The sequence below is a fragment of the Pyrus communis genome, chromosome 10 (assembly GCF_963583255.1).
Source record: "Pyrus communis chromosome 10, drPyrComm1.1, whole genome shotgun sequence".
In the NCBI taxonomy this organism is placed as follows: Eukaryota; Viridiplantae; Streptophyta; class Magnoliopsida; order Rosales; family Rosaceae; genus Pyrus; species Pyrus communis.
Window position 1 is genome coordinate 11,982,454 of NC_084812.1, and position 20,309 is coordinate 12,002,762.

At 36.1% G+C, this 20,309-nt stretch overlaps 2 protein-coding genes across 2 annotated transcripts; both read left to right on the plus strand.

The window, feature by feature from the left end:
- Nucleotides 1-256: 256 nt before the first annotated feature.
- On the plus strand, nt 257-6,545 carry LOC137747889 (casein kinase II subunit alpha-2-like). The gene is made up of 10 exons (XM_068488022.1): nt 257-673; nt 813-942; nt 1,393-1,587; nt 3,211-3,368; nt 4,165-4,255; nt 4,652-4,717; nt 4,962-5,044; nt 5,155-5,218; nt 5,300-5,368; nt 6,211-6,545. Exons 1-10 carry the CDS (start codon nt 315-317, stop codon nt 6,268-6,270), a joined length of 1,275 nt encoding a protein of 424 aa, XP_068344123.1. The 5' UTR covers nt 257-314; the 3' UTR covers nt 6,271-6,545.
- An 11,944-nt stretch (nt 6,546-18,489) lies between these two features.
- Nucleotides 18,490-20,309, plus strand: LOC137747856 (uncharacterized). Its single transcript, XM_068487997.1, has 4 exons — nt 18,490-18,790; nt 18,904-19,203; nt 19,291-19,377; nt 20,170-20,309. The coding sequence occupies exons 1-4, from the start codon at nt 18,490-18,492 to the stop codon at nt 20,307-20,309; spliced, it is 828 nt and encodes a 275-aa protein (XP_068344098.1).

Here is a 20,309-nt window from a genome sequence, read left to right on the forward strand (position 1 = left end):
CATTACGAACTTTTTATGAATTTGCTAGATTGACTAAACGACCTTAGTTTTAATTCATTTTTTGCAGAGATGATCTTTACTGACTTATAGTATGAACGGTTTTGATCATAAGTACCAAGTTTTGTAATTAAAATATAAAGAATTTTGAATAAGAGTTCATACTCATCTTTGATTATCAAATATTATTCTTAAAAAAATTTAAAAAATTATAAAAGAATAAACAAAAATGGAACAATGAGAGAGAAAGGGATATAGAGAGAGAGGGACTGGGGCATCGGTCCTTCTGCTACTTTTTGTATTGGGCGATTTGATTGATGGCCATAAGGCCCTCCTTGGAATTCACCGTCTCCTACCACCACAACCTTCTCTCTCTCTTCCTCGCGCGCCGGCACCCTCCGCCGTCTCCTCTCTCCTTCTCCTCCCACCACTTCCACCCTTCCCCGCCGCCTCTAGTCCGCTGCATCGCATCCTCAGCAACTCCTCTCCCTCACCGCCAAACGACCTTTCACCGCCCCCCGAGGCCGCTTCATCCTTATCACGAAACCCTGGCGCAGAAGATCTGTAAATCGATTCGCCGCCCTGGCGCCGCCTCCAAGGCTAGGACTTACGCCGATGTCAACGTCATCCGACCCAAGGACTACTGGGACTACGAGTCCCTCGCCGTCCAATGGGGGTAATAAACTGATGAAATTCTCTTCTTCTTGTTTGGATTGTGAGAAAATGGAGGAAAATCTGGTTTGGGCTGGTGGGAAAATTGAATTTTGATGGAGAAATGTTTTTGCTTTTTTGAATTAATTGTGATTAATGTACAGGGAGCAGGATGATTACGAGGTGGTGAAGAAGGTTGGGAGAGGAAAGTACAGTGAAGTGTTTGAAGGGGTTCACTGTACCAATAACGAAAAATGTATTATCAAGATTCTCAAACCTGTTAAAAAGAAGAAGGTAAGTTCTGAATTGCGTTGCTTTTACCTGTTTGATATTTTGTTGTTCTTATCAGTTGGGTAATTCTATTTGTTTCGTTCTTGTTATCGTGTATGCCGGATTAATATTTCATGTAATTGCGGATTATGTACTTGTATACGGCTGATGTTCTCATAGAATTAAGTTACCTTGAGTGGAAAGTTAGTGTTCTTTCATTTGTTAGATACTTAATGAATAAGGATAGTGTATTGGAATAGTTTGAGTGAAATCCTATCATGATTTTTTTTCCTGAAGTGTTGGTGCAACCTATTCACTGGAAACTGAAAAAGATCTTTAATTTGGAGGTTTAACCAACCCCAAGAAACAATTTTGACTGCCCCTGGCATATGAAGTAAAAGTTTTCTTCTGTACAAGAGCTTTGTATTGAATCACTTTGGTGATGCTTACTTTTCTGTTTGGTTCGAAATGCAGATTAAGAGGGAGATAAAAATATTGCAGAATCTCTGTGGGGGGCCAAATATTGTGAAGTTGCTTGATATTGTCAGAGATCAGCAATCTAAGACCCCTAGTCTTATATTCGAATATGTGAATAATACAGATTTTAAAGTCCTTTATCCGACACTCTCAGACTTTGACATACGATATTACATCTATGAACTTCTCAAGGTAAGCTTGCTATTCTGGTTCAGCAGTTCCTAAAATGATGAGTTGTGAGACTTTAACTCCCTTAGAATAAGCATGGATTATGTGTCCATAAAGAGGTGATAATTAAACTGAGTTAATTGTTTACGTTTGCAAGGTTTGAAAGGTCAGTTTCTTTTCAAGGCCTAAAAAAGGTCGATTTCTTTCTCTTTGGGGTTTGTGGTGATGGTTGGGACTAGAAGCTTCACTGCATATTTCTTCTATGCAATTTTTGTTTCTCACTTTACACTGGGGAAAAAAAAACAATTTCATAACTGAAGTGTGAACCTTGTGAAGAATTTAATTACAGGCAAACTTGTGGTAATGGGAAATAATTTTGGGTTGTAGTATGGATCAAGGATTTATTTGGCTTGACTGCCACGTAGTTTATGTTCTTTTGGGGAATGGCCTAGGTACTATGCTTACCTTTATGCATCTCCACCAAGGATGGAAACAGGTGGGATGGTCTAGCTTAGGCATCTCTATTTCCATTCTCAATCCTTATCCCCACACTTGCCTTGTTTCCTTAAAGAATACAGAGATTCCCCACCCTGCCCCACGAGATTAGTAGTCCCTCTTCACTGCTACCCTTTCCTTAAAAAATAATATTTTGGCTATTAGATCATAAAAATGAAATACATTGTTACAACCATAACAAAATATAGTTCACTTTACACACAATATTTGTATGACTATATAACATCATAAAATAGAAAAAGTTAAACATTGGAATTAGCATATGTGATTCGGGGATTGCCATCTCTATCCTCACCCTGAATGTGAGGTGAAATCTCACCCCCAGTTCGATTGCTATTTATTCCCCCAAATCCGCCACATTAGGGCAGGGCTTTGCACTCTGGCACTTTGGGTTCATGAGATTATACCCATCCCTAATCTCCACCCACAAATTTGGGTGGAAGAAAATATTGACAGAGGTAGATGATCCCAATAAGCCAGGAGAAAGCATATTGTCTTCAAAGTGAGTAACACTAAAGAGTCTCAATGAAATTTGCATGATGTGGTTTACATTTCTGCTTGTGATTATGTGAGTATATGGTAACAGCATGCTGATCGGTTATGGTTTTACTACTTAGCAGTCGTGGTTGAGCCACCTGTAGGACTCAGATATAGGCAGCATCCTTTTTTAATCTTCTTTGTTAAGTGTTCTTTATGTTGGATTTTTTATTGGTGAACTTTATGTTGGATCTTGAAATCCACTGTCCTTATACTAAAGGAGAAGTTCATTCAGATGCTTATTTCTCAGTTATCCTTTCTATTAATGGACACTGAACAGCTCAACTCACAGGAGTTATATAGGACACAACCATAGAAAAAGAAGGAAGGGAAGATTCATCTCTTCATACTTGAGGCAATTGGGCCTTAATTCTATACAATCTTGAAATTTAAATTTTGGAGGTCTCTTGTGATCTCTGTTAATTATTTTTCAGTTTCTGGTTGAACCAATTGGAAACAAGAGCCAGGTTGTTATTGATGCAGTTTTATGTTCTGTGCTCAATGCTTAAAGTGTGCACTTTCATTTTCTAGCTCAAGGGTAAAGTTCCAGCTTGTAAGATCTGCTAACTCGGTCTTTTACTGATCTCCTTGTAGGCTTTGGATTATTGCCACTCACAAGGTATTATGCATCGAGATGTGAAGCCCCATAATGTTATGATTGATCATGAGCAGCGTAAGCTTCGCCTTATTGATTGGGGCCTTGCCGAGTTTTATCATCCTGAGAAGGAATATAATGTTCGGGTTGCTTCAAGGTTATTTTCATTTGATCTTCTACTTCACAAAACACAATAAGATTTTTCGCGTTCCATATATTGTTATGTTAGCTGAAACTTTCATAACTTTATTAATTTTATTGTGGGCTTACTATGTTTGAAACCATGTGCCTCAATGCCCTTATGGGCTTCATTCAATTTGCAAAGAAACTGTTCAATTCTTTGTTTGGCTATGATAAGACATTATGTGCATACTTTAAATACAGACTACAGGAAATCATTAATCATGGATCTCATGCTGAAAACTAATGTGTTATGGTTTTTGAGATGCCTGAAAAATGTTGCACTTTGTAAATTTCTGAAGCACACGATGATGTAAAGTTATATATGCTGAAATGTAACCAGGAGTTGGATTATCATCGATAAGAAATTAAGTTGTTATTACGTTTCTTTTACAAAGGAGGGGTTGAAAGTTAACTGACTTGAGGTGGTATTCTGGACTAGGATGGATGTGGTATGCAACATGTATAACAATAGTGCAAAATCATACCTGCGATTTATTTGGGAACAGAGGAGCAATAGTAAAGAAGCAAATAATGCATGATGAAGGGGACACTTTTTAGTCTATACTTTGTATTAGATGTGCAACATAATGCTTTAAATTGAGTTTTCATTAGCTACCTGCCATTAGCATCAAGAGTCTTGTTTCATGTTTATAGTTTGACGACAACTTAATGTAAATGAGCATTGAGAGACCTTTTTGCTTTAAATTTGGTTTCTACAAATTTTCTTCAAATTTGTCTTATGCTCTTTCCCCATTCACATTTGATTGCAGGTATTTCAAAGGTCCTGAGCTTCTTGTTGATTTGCAAGATTATGATTATTCTTTAGATTTGTGGAGTCTCGGTTGTATGTTTGCTGGAATGGTGAGCATTCCCATCTTTCTGTTTTATTAACTATTAAGTTATATATATCAGATACTCCTCCTCTGACTATGTTTATGCTGGTATTTTGGCCGGGAAATATCAAGTGTTGTGTATCCTGGTCATCCCCCTGCCCAGTATCACCCCGTGATAACTGACACTTGTGCATCTGCTGGGGGGTGCTTAAATATCAGAAACAGTTTTTTGTGTCCCAAAATGAGTATTTTAGGTGTGCTGGATAAACTTTTTCTTCTTCTTAGTATCCATGGACAGTGTATCTTGATCTGCTTGCCTATTTATCCATGGGTGGCAGATGGCAAGGAGGTTCAAAATTTGATACCATGTCAAAGTATGTGATGCTCTCTTCTGATGCTTATTCTTGAGCCTTGTGCTGTACAGATATTTCGTAAGGAGCCATTCTTCTATGGGCATGATAACTATGATCAGCTAGTCAAAATAGCAAAGGTATTCATTCTTATAAGAGAGTTCAGTTCTGTCTTTTGTTGTTGTATTTATTACACTGAAAATAGTTTTAGTCATATGCTCTATTCTGTCAAAAAGATTTTTGTGTTGTGTATGTTTTGGAGTATTTCAATTCGTGTAACAAATGTGTGTGCGCTATTATCTGTATCATATTTACTATTGTTTTCAAAAAGAAGAAAAAGCAATTGAAATCTAATTTAAGTCTTGGCATTTTCTACTGCAACAGGTGCTTGGGACAGATGAATTAAATGCTTATCTGCACAAGTACCACATAGAATTAGACCCACACCTTGCAGCCCTAGTTGGGAGGTAGGTGGTATTTTTCATTGTTTGTTTTTTATTCCTCTATTACCAGCAATGCCGACTTTTGTTTTTTGTTTTTGTTTTTTTTTTTTTTTTAAAAAAACTTTCTGATGTAGGCATAGCAGGAAACCATGGACAAAATTCATTAATGTTGATAATCAGCACTTAGCGGTTCCTGAGGTAAATTCTTGTCATTGTGTTTAATACTACTTGTATTAAGTATTCCGTAGTCTAAATTTCTTCTGGTGCCTTTTTCTCTAGGCGCTTGACTTTGTAGACAAGTTGTTGCACTATGATCACCAGGAAAGACCAACTGCAAAAGAAGCAATGGTAAAATCCTAGTTCTTCCTCAACCTAGACTATTCAAAGCACGGCCCTTAAGTAGGGGCTAGTGCTGCATGGTCTCTGCCCCACAGGGCCTACATTCAGTTAGCTTGCAGATTTGGAGTTGGCTGTTTCTACTCGTTACAGGGAGTCAGAAATTTGTTTGTGTTTACATTCCAAATTGTTACACTATCACTTCTTCCTCATATGAGAGATAGTTGGAACTGAAGCTATAATGTTTCCTTCACATTAATGGACAGGAATTGGACAGGAATTCATTTGAAGAGGTACTACGTTCTTCCAATGACAAGCTATTACCAAACAAATAGAATTTATTTAGAACTTTTTTCTTTTTTCTTTTGGTAGCCATAGTTTACACCAAAAGGTATTTTGGCAGTGGGATGAAGAGCATAATCTTTTGGTGTTTGTGTGGCTAACAGATTTATATCTTTTCCTCCAACCAAAAGAGAAAACGAAAGAAGCTTATAATTTCTATTGGTTCCGTAATTGCTTGTCATTTGAAGGTAGCATCACTCTTTGAGATGCTTTTCCTGTCCATCACTGGGCAAAGACAATTATAATGTTACAGCTCTTTCCCCGTCTACCAAGCATGTGAGGAAAGAGTAATGCTGTACCAAGTTGGAACAGTTCATACAAATAAGTTCAGACTCCCCACTTTGAAAGAGCTAGTCCAGAACACGGGCACTATGCTCATTACTGGGAAAGAACTTTAGGACTTTTTCGAGGGCGGCCATGCTTTGAACAGTCTGGGATTCTTAATATCTGTAGCATGGGCACTATGCTCGTTGTGTTGAAATGACATAAATAACGTTATCTACGTGATGCAGGCCCATCCTTATTTCTACCCGATCAGAAATGCAGAAAGCAGCAGAACTCGCGCCCAGTAGATTGAGTTCTAGATGCTTGTCGAATCATGCTCTGTTTTGTACTCAGTCGAGCCCTCCCTCTGTAATCTTACCTCAGTTTTTATTGCGGTGGTTGAATTCAGATGTAGGGTTACCAGCGTTTGCGTTGTTATAAGACTGCCAGTTGTATTCCCTTCTTTTTGGTTCATTTTTACCGTTGTACTTCCAATTTTTACTTGTTAGATTTCTGCGGGACTTGCTTGTTTTACTTGTCATGTGTGCCTCAAACCGGTGTATGCATTTGTAATCTGATTTCAGGCTGGACTGTGTAATCTGATGATATACTTGCCTACCCTCTTTTGAAGTAAGCAGTCTCTTGACCAATTCTGGCTGAAAATTTACCTAGCGCACACTTTGAACTGGTGATGTTTGGTTCAAGTAAATTGAATGAGTCTTGGAAATCAGCCATTCTATTGCTCCTTTTTGTCCGTCCGAAAAAGGGATATGTATTTACAATATTTTCAAGTGTGTAGATTGCCATGTTGGATGGGGCATTTCTCAACTTACTGCATTCTGAGTTTGAATTCTCCATTTTCTTACTTATTAGCAAAACTCTCTGTCAATTTAAAGAGGATGAAAAAAAAAAAAAAAATCAAATTAACGATGTCAATAAAACTAAAGAAAAAGAATCAAAATAAAAGTTATGGGCAATAAATTAATCACAAAATAATTTTATTGTTTTTATCAAAGCCTCACAGTCAAGTAATCATATCAGTTGACCTTATTTTTTCTTCTATATTTTTCTTTCAAATAAAATAAACTTTTAGTGACGAAATAGTTATTAAGAAAATGTTGCTAAAGATATGAACAACTTCTTTAGCAAAAAAGTCGTTTGTGGTTTGTTATAAAAAAGCTTTAGCTACCCTTTTTTATTTTCGCTTTTTGCAAATTTTATTTTCAAAATTTTATTAAGTGTGTGCATAGGTATAACATGTCTATAATTTCTAGTTTAGACTAAAATTAAGACGAAGAATTTTTCTAGAAGGATTGGATTAAAAAAGTTATGGAGAAACTTAGATAAGCATGACATATACCAAATCTTAGTCACCACAATGGAGTAACTCAAAAGGAGTAACAACTAGAAAAAGGAAAAGGAGGAAAGGAGAGGAGTACCAACTTAAGCTTTATGGTCACTTTTCTTGGCTCTTTGGAGGCAGGGGAAACTGAAGAAGCACTAGAGGGGGGCACATGCGTCTCAACCTTTCTCGCCCTAAATTCGTCAAGACAATCTTTTACTCCACTTTGTAACCTCTGCTCCTTACTTGGTTGACCCCTTACAAGGACACCACTTTGTGCCAATATTTGATTGTTGTTTTGCAATAGTTTATGATCAGTTTTTATTCTGGTAGTGAACTCTCATAAATTCATCTTTTAATTTTTTTAATTTTTTTATACAACTCTTAAGTTGCTTGATGGATGGCCATGATTTGTTGAGTTAGACTCCATTAAACAATAATTTTAGTTCATACTCCTTAACAATTACACAACCATGAGCACGTCATATGTCCCAAACGGTTCAAACTTTCTTTTGTAGGTATTTCTTCATTTGCCCACTGCACTTCGTTTTTCATTTGCAAATTTCTCTAACATGTCTTTGTAATACCCATGAAGGACATTCATAGTCCCTTCCATCTATTAATTTGTAATATATTTCTTAATAACTTGGTCTCAAACTCTCGGGGCCTTCGAAATCTCTTACCCTACATAAGCTTAATGTTATTGTGTTAACTGCGTGTTACTTGCTAGTATTTATGTTTAACTTGTTTTGTTTCGTTTTTGGTGCATTTTTATGGGTCAATTAAAATTTTCTGTTTACTAGAAAAAAATTCTTTATATTACTTGTAGTGTCTCCTTTGCCTCTGTTTTATAGCTTCGCTCCTGTCTGGAGGCTAGGGTTTTTCTATTCATGTAGTGTCTCCATTTCGAAAAGGTTTTGCTCGGATCGTATATGTATTTTTATTTTTAAAAACAAATCATATTATCTACTCTAAAAGGAAGGGGTAGGTTTAGCATCGCAATGGATTTAGCAATAATATGGTTTAAATTCTTCTTAGGCAAGAATTGAACCTAATACTTCTCATTTATAAGTGAAGAGAAATACCAATAAACCGTAATATTAAGTGGCAGATGGATCATATACGTATTAAACCATCATATTAACATTTGTACATACTAATAAACCATCATATGACATTTAGATCATCATATTCAAGGTCAATATATATATATATATATATATATAACTTCTCTCTCTAATCCACTTTCCTTTTTTCTCCCTTTCTCCTTCCCATTTTAAAATAAAAATAAAAAATATTTTCACTTACAAGGTGTGGGACATATGCTAGTATCGTTTTTACGTAAACCTTCTCACTTGTACGGTTATTTCTCAACTTATCATCATTATTTTTTCCAAAAAAAATTTAATTTTTGCACCTATCAAACTGCCAATGTCTTGCTCCTACTCTTGTACCAAAGATATTTATTTACTCTAATTTTTGCATTCTTATAGTTGTTAACTGGGAATCATTTTATCTAGAACCATATAGTATTGTAGTCCAATTTATATATTCGTATTAATTTGCGTATGATTGCACGTCTATTTCAGGTACCTGCAACCTGGAAGAAGCAAATTAATTCGTTACGTAGGCTAAATGAATATTTTGCTTTCGATTATGCAACATAATTAATGGTCATCCTTGTCATTTGGTGAAACTGCTTCCATAAAATACTTCTTGACCCATATATATATATATATATATATATATATATATATGTTCGTATTCATTGCAATCAGTTCGCTTGCGCATGCATTCTTACAGTTGTTAACTGGGAATCATTTTATCTAGAACCATATAGTATGTGTGTTCAGTGTAGTGTTGCCCTATATACATGCAGAGCGAACTAATATTGTAGTCCAATTTATATAAGGTGTAATTTGCATATGATCGCACGTCTACTTCAGGTTCAATGGCCTTTCTTCAATACCCTCCAGTTAACATGTTTATGATCTGTATTGAATATGTATACTCATTCAACTGATGAATGATGTAGATTTTTTTTTTTTTTTTGGTCAAAGGTAAACTTTATTAGATTCTAATAGAAACGTTTACATCTAGAGCAAGAATATTAAATAAAAACACCGACCCAATTGCATCCCAACGAAAAGCACTTCCATATGAGGCCACGACATGCGCAGCAGCATTTCCACACCACTTAACAAAACCAAACGTCACTCTTCCAAATTGAGATACCAGAAGACGTATATCATGTAAGATGATGTAAGCTGTTAAGTGACTGTTAAGAAAGCTGTTAGTAGCTGTTAGTTTGTTAACTCTGTTATCAAAAGGTTGTTAGGTAGTTAGTTCTGTTAAAATAGATATCTTAGAGTGTAAGCCATGTGTGGCCATATAAAAATGTAGTAATATAATTCACATTCTCTCTCTAGGTTTCTCTCTTCTTCTCTCTCTCTCTCTCAAGAGTTGTTCTTCTTTCTTCTTTGCTGATTATTACTTTCTCTGCAACATTGTTACATTCTCTACAATTCTTCACTTCTGTTATCATGGTATCAATCACCAGAAGGTCTTCTGTGCTGGTCTTCCGATGGGTTCTTTGAAGTTCTTCGAGCAAGATTTGTGCTTTTTTGTGATTTGGGTTAAGATTTCGACTACCATCAGGTTCTTTTGTTTTTTGGTTTCTACAATGCACATCACCTGTTTGTATCAATGTATAAGTGAAAGATTTCATGAGTTATTGCTTAAAATTCAAGGCCGCTAGCCAAGATTAAGTCTTTGAAGTAGTGAGTTTTTTATAAGGCCGATAGCCAAGATTAAGTATGTAAAGTAGAGAGTTGGATAAGGCCGATAGAAATTTTTCTCTGAAGAGTTCGATAAATTCTGGATTGTTGCACTTTTATAAGGCCAATAGCCAAAGTGTATTATCTGATAAATCTTGGGTTCAATTGGGTGCTGGATATGATTTGCAGTTTGTTTAAAGATTCTTGAAATATCATAATGTCTGAGTCTGTGAAAATTAAGGGGTTGCTAGGAATGCTTACAGTTATGCTTCAAGATGGTAATTTTGTGAAGTGGAGCTTTCAATTTCAATCTGTTTTAAGAGGTTATGATATGTTCGATTTCTTTACTGGAGATTCACCATGTCCACCGAAGTATGTGATCAATATAGTGACTGGAATTACCAAGGAAATTACTACGGCTTATAAAGATTGGGTGAAGAAGGATCTTGCTTATCGCTACTCTTTCCGATGATGCTATGGAGCATGTCATTGGATGTAAGAGTTCACAAGAAGCCTGGAACTGCTTATGAGAAAGATTTGCATCACTATCAATGGTTCATGTGAATCAACTGAACACATAATTCCACACTACACAGAAATGAGGAGATTATGTGGACAAGTTCATGCTCAGACTTAAGGGGATTAAAGATCAGTTAATTTATGCTGGTGAAAATATATCAGATAATGATTATATTATTGCTGTCTTATCTGGATTGCCTACTAATTTTGAGGTAATCAAGACAGTGATTCTTGCAAGGGACTCTACGATGTCACTTAAAGATTTCAGAGCACACTTGTTGGGTGTAGAAGCTAGCATTGAGTTAAGAATGCAATCTTTATCCAATTCCATGTCTGCCATGTATGTGCAAGGAAATGGGGCAAGTTCCAGCAGATTTCAAGGAGGACATCAGAATTATGAGCATGAAGAGAGTTCAAATTCACAAGGGTATAACAATGGCTCAAACTTCCAAGGAGGATCTGGTGAGCACTGGGAACAAATTTCAACAAAGAGGTAATTTCTCAAGCAATAACAAAAAGTTTAATGGGAGCAATGGAGCCAATTTTTCTGGGAATAACAACTCTAAGTCTTTTTCTGGAAATTTCTCAAATAGATCTAGAAATAATTCATTCTCTGGAAATGGAAAAAGTTCTCAATTCTCTGGTAACAATTTGTTCAAGAAGGATCTTAAAATGGCAATACTAACTACAAGAATGCTAGCTCACCCGAGTGTTAAATTTGTTCAAGGAGGGGGCACACTACTCCAAACTGTTATCATAGAGCTGACAACAATGGACAATATTCAGGTTTTATGACCTATCAAATTTGTGGAAAAAAGGGCCATATTGCACTTGAGTGCTGTCATGAGAACAATTTCTCTTATCAAGGTAATCCATCAGCACCTTCTCTTATTGCTTTATCTGCACAGACCAACATGAGGCAATCAAATACCAATGTAGTCAATGACAATGGTTTTAATGCTGCTAAAACTTGGATTCTGGACACTGGTGCAACATACTACATAACTGCCAATGCTATCAACTTGAATCAATCTGCACCATGCAACGAAGATGAGAAGATCATTATAGGCAATGGTAAAGGTTTGATAGTTGAGCATTGGTTCCTCAGCCATTACTACTTCTTCAAACCACTCTTTAATATTGAAAAATATTTTACATGTGCCAATGATAACTGTCAACTTATTATCTGTTAAGAAACTATGCAAGAATAATGGTTGTTGGTTCATATGTGATGATGTGATGTTTTTCATACGGACAAGGCCACGAGGGAGATTTTATACCAAGGAATGAATGATGATGGGGATCTGTTCAGAATTCCAGTCAAAACATTTTCAGATTCATTTGCTGAAAGGTTGAGTAGATGTGTTGCATTCATTGGAAAGAAGGTCAGTACTTTAGTTTGGCATCAATGATTTGGACACCCTTCATATGAGGTTTTACAAGCTATGTTGAAGACTGCAAATATATCTATTAGTATAGATACATGTCCAACCGTATGTTCTTCTTGTATTCAAGGAAAGATGAGTAGGCAACCATTTCATGTTAGACAACATAGAGCTAGTTATCTATTTAAGAAAATACATAGTGATGTATGAGGTCGTTCTCCAAGTCAATCTGTACAAGGTCATAGATACTACATAAACTTTGTAGATGAGTATTCAAGGTTCAAGTGGATATTTCCCATGACAAATAAATCAGATGCTTTCTCAATTTTTGTCAAGTTTCAAGCTTTTGTGTTGAATCAGTTTAATGCCACTTTAAAATGTTTGTAATATGATGGTGGAGGTGAATACATGAGCAAAGCATTTGTTGATTTCTTAGCAAGCAAGGGTATTACTCATATGATTTCTTGCCCTCACACCCCATAGCAAAATGGGCTTGCTGAGAGGAAACATAGGCATGTTGTGGAAACTGCAGTTACATTAATGTCTCAAGCCAATCTATCTCCAAAGTTTTGGTATCATGCATGTGCATATGCTATTTTGTTAATTAATAGAATGCCATGCAAGGTGCTAAATATGAAATCTCCATATCAGTATGTATTTGGTCATAATCCTGAAGTTCAACAATTCAAGATATTTGGGACTGCAGTGTATCCATTCTTAAGATCATTCAATAGTAACAAACTTTCAACCTAGATCCACTCATATTTCTGGGATTTTTCATTGGTTATAAGGGGGTGATTTGCTATGAGAAACAAACTGGAAGATTGATTGTGTCAAGACATGTTATACATGATGAAGAAGCATTTCCATATAAGTCTACAGTAAAGCCACAGAACAGTAATCAGTGTAATTCAGTTTCTAATAAAGAAGTTCCTTTTATGATACAAATGCCAATTCCAAGTGTACATTAGTCTCAATCAGTAATCAGTACAGTTCAAAATCAGGATTCTAGTTCCATGTCTATAATAGAAGGTGAATTGCAGTATACTAATATCAGTATCTAGATCATTATTAATGTCAGATATTCATCCCCATCACCATCACTTCACTACAATAACATATATATAACCCTTGTTGCCTGTCCATCATGACTCAAATCTTGAGGTACTTCTTCCCATATCTTCAAATTCTACTGATGTAAATATCAATTCTTCAGTTTCAAATTCAAATTCTCATCATCAAATGGTAACAAGATTAAAGAGTGGAACTATTATAAAGAAAAATTATGCAACTTATTTGGCTACATTGCCTGAGTTACAATCTTTACAAATTGCTGAAGATGAGCCATTCTCTAATGGCTTCTCATTTGTTACTGAAATAAGTGACTGCACAAAACCTTCTTCATTTAGAAAAGCTTCTAGTATACCTCAATGCCAACAAGCCATGTAAGAGGAGTATGATTCTCTTCAAGCTCAGGGAACATGGAGTCTTGTTCCATCACCTTCAAATAGGTCAATTGTGGGAAGCAAATGGGTGTACAAAGTGAAAAAGAATCCAAATGGCAGTGTGTTTAGATACAAAGCTAGGTTGATTACTTAAAGTTTTTCTCATAAGCATGGAGTAGATTATTCTAAAACATTTAGTCCTGTTGTTAGACATACAACTGTGAGAATTATTTTAGCATTGGCTGCAATGAATCACTAGGAATTGAAACAATTGGACATTAAAAATGCATTTCTGCATGGAGATTTGCAGGATGAGATTTTTATGAAACAACCTCAGGGATTTGTTGATCCACAACATCCAACACATGTATGCAAACTTATAAAATCTTTATATGGTCTAAAGCAGGCACCAAGGGCCTAGAATTCAAAATTCATAAGTTATTTCCTTGCTATGGGATTCACTGCCTCATTGTCTGATACAAGTCTGTTTACAAAGAATGAGTGATCACTTAGATATTGTCGTTCTTTTACTCTATGTTGATGACATAATCTTGATTGGATCTAATCCTGCAACAATTCAATTAATGATCAAGGAATTGTCTGAAGTTTGTTACTTGAAGGATCTAGGAAAGTTGCCATATTTTCTAGGATTGTAGGTTCAATATTAGGACAATGGAGACATATTTGTGAATCAGGCTAAATATATCAAAGATCTCATTCACAAAGCAGGAATAGATTCATGCAAGCCTACTCCAACTCCTTTCAAAGCTCACAGTTCATTATTGATAACAGAAGGAACACTACTTGCAGATCCCAGTCTTTATAGAAGTTTAGTTTGATCATTGCAGTAGTTGACCTTTACTAGGCCAGATTTTGCTTTTGCAGTAAACTTTGTATGCCAATATATGACAAGTCCAACTGATATACACCTTGGGGCAGTAAAACACATTATAAGGTATTTTTAGGGTACAATTCAAACTGGTATTGACTATTCAGCCATTGCAGAACCATGTCTCAGTGCGTTTTCTGATTGGGATTAGGTTGTTGATCTTACTACAAGGAGGTTAGTGACTGGATATGTTGTGTTCCTTGGTAACAACCCTATTTATTGGCAATCTAAGAAGCAAAACTCAGTTTTCGGAAGCTCTACTGAGGCTGAATATAAAGCTCTTGCACATAAAGCTTCTGATATTGCTTGGGTGAGGAATATTTTGAAAGACTTTGAGGTTTTTCTACCTAATCCACCTGTGATATTTTGTGACAACATGTCAGCCATTGCATTAAGTGAAAATCCGGTGTTTCATTCAAGAATTAAACATCTGGATACATATTACAATTTCATTCGAGAAAGGGTTCAATAAGGAGATTTGGAAGTCACATATGTTCCAACTGATGAACAAACAACTGATGTGCTCACCAAAGGTCTTCACAGTCCTACTTTTGTCAAGCATTGTTTTAATCTCAAGCTGGGAAATCCAGTTGTCATTGAGGGGGGATGATGAATTATGTAAGAAGATGTAAGCTATTAAGTGACTGTTAAGAAAGCTATTAGTAGCTGTTAGTTTGTTAACTCTATTATCAAAAGGTTGTTATGTAGTTAGTTCTGTTAAAATAGATATCTTACAGTGTAAGCCATGTGTGGCTATACAAACAATGTAATAACTGATCATTTCGATTAAGTAATACAGAAATACAATTCACATTCTTTCTCTCTCTCTATAACACACCTTAACCTAGAATGTCTATTTGGACTCTGAATCGAGCTGTGCTAACCAACACCTGGAAGGTGACAAAGTCATAAAGTGTAATACGGTGGAATATGTGAATAAATTTAAACCTAAAAGTGCCTAAATATAAGAGTGCGCTTGTGAATGGGAATGAACTCATTTCACACGTGATGTTAGAGCATAAGTACAGTACAGTACAGTAAGATAGGGTGAGAATTATACCATTGAAGGTAATCGTCTACACCAATATTTGCTAAGAATCCTCATTGATAAGAAAGCTCAGCTACTAAAACCTGGAGGGGCAAAAAAAAAGGGTAAGTGGGCCTAAAAATAAAGTTTTATAAAAACCTTTTGAAAATGTTATAACCTCTTGCCGTAAAACAAGTATAGTTTCCAAAATATGTATAGTATGAAAATACCTACCGTAGACTGCAAAATCACAAGATTTCCATACGTCGCAATATTGCGTAAATGAAAATATAACAAGCCATAACACATAATCTTGCCTAAGCAAACATATCATATCGGTTGCTCATCAATCTATGTTAACACACGAGTCAGAGTTGTCTAACGCAACCTGTACGATAAGACTGGGTGTAATCATAATATACGCTCTAGTGCTACAATCACATGAAGACTAGCGTTATTCCCGGTCACATACGAGTCGGAGTTGCCTATTACAACCTGTACGACAGAACTGTCACCTATTTGGATCCAAGGCGAGCTTGCGGTGTAGATGTGAACATACACGTGAAAGACTAGTCCTGGCCCTGGGCAAGCACTAACATCAGGTGCAACAATGTATGATAAGCAAATAACATAACTATAATCATGCCACAGCCATTCAACAATTCTAGCCAATATTATACTATTCATGACCATAAATATAATTAAGGCATTCCCTTATAGTCAGCTTACCTGTGCATCCCGTAGGATCATTTCCCAACAATAAGGCATTTCTTACGAACATTAATTTAATTATGGCAATCACATAGAGAATTTATTAATAATTGTATATATGGAAACTAACACATATATATATATATATCAAAGAAAAGACCCACTCAAAGATCATGTCGTCGAGTCGAACCCGCCTCATAGCATCAAGAATCCTTGCGAAGCATTTCACCTGGAAACAAAACCATTTAGGTAATTATAACGTACTAATGTAATCATGCGTTTTCGTACAAGTATGGATAATAAAGGAACTATCTTAAAATAGTTGAATTTTGGAAAATAGACGGCAGATTTGAAATCAGGGCGTCGAAATATGCTAAGGAGGGTCCTCGACAAATTTTACAAAAAGTCAACTGAGACGCCCCAGTGGTCAATTATGTTAAAACTTTGGAATTTCACTAAATAGGTGTAAAAAATGGACTTGGGACGTCGAAATTAGGCTAGGATGGTTCCCGAGAAATTTTGAAAACGACAATATTAGGAATATTCTAGCCCAATTGGAACCTGGCTAGGCTAAGGGTTTGGGCCGAGCTTTGGGCCTAAGGCCCCTAATTTTGCTGTTTTTTTTTTTTTTCTCTTCTTTTCTGGCAGGTCGCCGGATTCTGAGGAAAGATTTGGCCAGGAAATTTCAAAGGGCTACATTATGTTCATTTCTCAAACAAAATAAATTCATAAGCCAAAGTAAAGCTCAGGAGTTAGGGAATCAAAATATACCAATCTGGTGTTAAGTCATGACCGGAAATGTTCGGAAATGGCCTACACAGTGCTGGACTCTTGTCAGAAAACTACGGAGTTTTCCCCCGTGTCGTTTATGCACCAAAACTCCTACTAAAGACCTTAGAAAAAGCTAAAAATACAAACCAAAACACGATCCACTAAGTTTTGGGTTATTTTCAAGACTCACCCACACTAAAATCCGAGAGGTCCTTGTCGGAAAATATGGTGGTCAAGTTCTAAAGTTCGAGTTTTAACCTTGGTTCTAGTTTTGTGTTGGAATATTGATAACCTTCATCGATGTGGCAAGATTCGATGGCAGCTTGAAGGTTTGGCTCGCTGGAGACGACGAGTGGTGACAGTGGCGAAGCCACGTGAGAGCGAGGAGTGGCGGCCGCTACTCCCCTCGTCGGAAAAACAAGACTGGAGCGCTGGTTTTGCCCCTCCCCTTGCTTGAAAATCCACTGGTTCTGCTACTGCTCTTCGTCCCGATCTGTTTGGATCTGCTCTGCTCGCAGCAAAGCTTTCATTTTTTTTTTCTAAAACAACCAGGCCAAAACGACGTCATTTTGGTCCTGGTAAAAAAAATTAAAAAAAAAAAAACCAGAAACGGTGCCGTTTAGATTAGTTGGAAAAAAAATATATATATATGGAGGGACCGCGTGTCCCCTATTCCGTTTTCAACCCCTAATCAGAACATCAAAAAGTGCAACCTTGCTCCCCAATTTGAAGCGGAAAACGGAACGAAAATCCCAGTCACCACCTGGTCTACCCACCCACCGTTTGGCCCTTAGGCAGCCATTCTCCACTCCTGCCGCCGGCTTCTAACCTTCAAAGCCACTCTTTAGGTAAATTTTTTAATTCCTAAATTTATAATCTCTAACCCTAATTAATTATTTAAAACGAATTTTGTTTAATTGGTATAAAATCATATGGTAATGCACTAATATGATCATTGGTTATTGGTTATTGATATGATTCTATGGTTATTGATATGAAATTATGAAATTATTTTTTAGGGTAAAAATAAAAAATTGAATTCTTGATTATTGATTAATTAATTGAATTGTTACATAATGTATTATGTATACAATTATTCATATGATTAGTTGAATTGAATTTTTATTTATCGAATAATTTATATGCTTATTGGTATTGATCAATTGAATTGTTGGTTGGATTAGTTAGTAAGCATACTATAGTATAGTCTAGAGTCTAAGAATGTTTTTTTTCTTTCCATTTTACAGTTACATAGTGGAACGATACTATAAGAAACAATGCTTAAATCCTCCTTCAAACATTTCGGGTAGTCATTCTCCTTCAAATATTCCGAGTAGTCCTCCTCCTCCTCCTTCAAATATTCCAAGAAGTCCTCCTTCGAATATTCCGAGTAGGTCACAACAAAGTGAGGCCATTTTGTAGACCCTGCATATAGACGTCGAATGCTTGATTATTCACGTAATTATCGTGAAGCAATTCGTAGATACTATCTCCAAAATGATCCTTGTCAACCTAAAGACCACATCATGCCAAGAAAAGTTAGCGACAAACAATGTTTTATCATTGGTTGGTTTGATAAGTTTAAGTGGTTGGAGTATAGTATATCAAAAGATGTTGCATTTTGTCGTTATTGCTATCTTTTCAAATGTGATTTTGATCAAATGGGTATCACTGGAAGTGATGTCTTCACTGAGAAAGGGTTTACAAATTGGAAGAAAGGATCCAAAAATCTTCGAGTCCATGAGGGGGGTGTTGGAAGTCTTCATAATAAAGCTATACCACAAGCTAGAGATTTGATGACACAAAAACAACACATTGAAACATTTGTGATTAAGCACACCGATGAAGCTCACAATAATTATCATACTTTATTGAGTGCCTCACTTGAGTGCACAAGATGGTTGTTTGGACAAGGTTTGCCTTTTCGTGGCCACGATGAATCATTGAAGTCAAGCAATATGAGTAATTATTTGGAGCTTATACAATTTCTTTCCAAGCATAATGAACAAGTTAGGAAGGTTGTATTTGAGATGCTCCCAAGAATCTTAAGTATACTTCTTCCGATATTCAAAAAGATCTTGTTCGTGCTTGTGCCAGTGATACTATAGATGCAATCTCTAAGGATATGGAAGGTGCCTTTTTTTCTCTTTTAGTTGATGGAGCACATGATTCTTCAACTAAAGGGCAAATAGCAGTGGTATTGCATTATGTGAACAAAAAAGGAGAAGCAATTGAAAAGTTTTTGGGTGTTCAACATGTTTCCTCTACAACTAGTAGCTCGCTTGAAGAGGCCATTGAGAGATTGTTTGCTACAACAAATTTGAGTATGTCCAAGTTACGAGGACAAGGCTATGATGGAGCTAGTAATATGAGAGGTGAGTTAAATAGTCTTAAAACAAAGATTTTGAACAAATACCTTCAAACATTTTATATTCATTGTTTTGCACACCAACTCCAACTAGCTCTTGTATTTGTGGCAAAGGAAAATGAAGATGTTGCCAATTTCTTCATCAATGCTAGTAGTTTGGTGAATCTTATTGGATCATCGTGTAAGCGTCGTGATGCATTTAGAGAGAAACAACAAGACAAATTCAAAAAGCTCTTGATCTTGGTAATCTTGAAACGGGTAAAGGGTTAAATCAAGAAGGCAGTCTCATGCGTCCATGTGATACACGATGGAACTCGCATTATGTACTATAGTAAGTATTATTGTTATGTTTGAAGCCGTGGTGAAGGTGGTTGAGTGGATAAAAAGTCATCGCAACCAAGATAATCTCGGTGAAGCAACTAGGTTATTCAAATACATACAAACTTTTGATTTTGCATTTCACCTTTTCTTGATGAGACTTATATTGGGAATTACAAATGAGTTATCACAAGCATTGCAAAAGAAAGATCAAGATATTGTGAATGTGATGACGTTAATGGAAGTATGCAAGCAAAGACTACAATCTTTGAGAGATGATGACTTTGGGGACTTGTTTCATGATGTAGAAAAGTTTTGTGAGGAGCATGATATTATCATTCCTAACATGGGGGATTTGCATTTCGTACCTGGAAAATCAAGGCGTAAAGCTTCAAAAATCACAAACTTCCATTACTATCGTGTGGACCTCTATTTTCAAGTCCTTGACATGCAACTAAAGGAATTGAATGAGCGCTTCAATGAGGTGAACACCAAGTTGCTTCTTTGTATGGCATGTTTGGGTCCGGTGAATAATTTTGCATCTTTTGACAAAGCAAAAATTGTTCGTTTAGCCCAACTTTATCCTTAAGATTTTGATCATATGGACCTCATGAATCTTCCAATTCAACTTGACAATTATATTCATGATATGAAGATGCAGAGTTTTCATCATTGAGAGGAATTAGTGATCTTGCAAAAGAGTTAGTGAAGACTGAGAGGTGTGAAAGTTACATGTTAGTGTATAAGCTTCTTACATTAGCTTTGGTGTTACCGATTGCAACCGCTTCAGTGTAG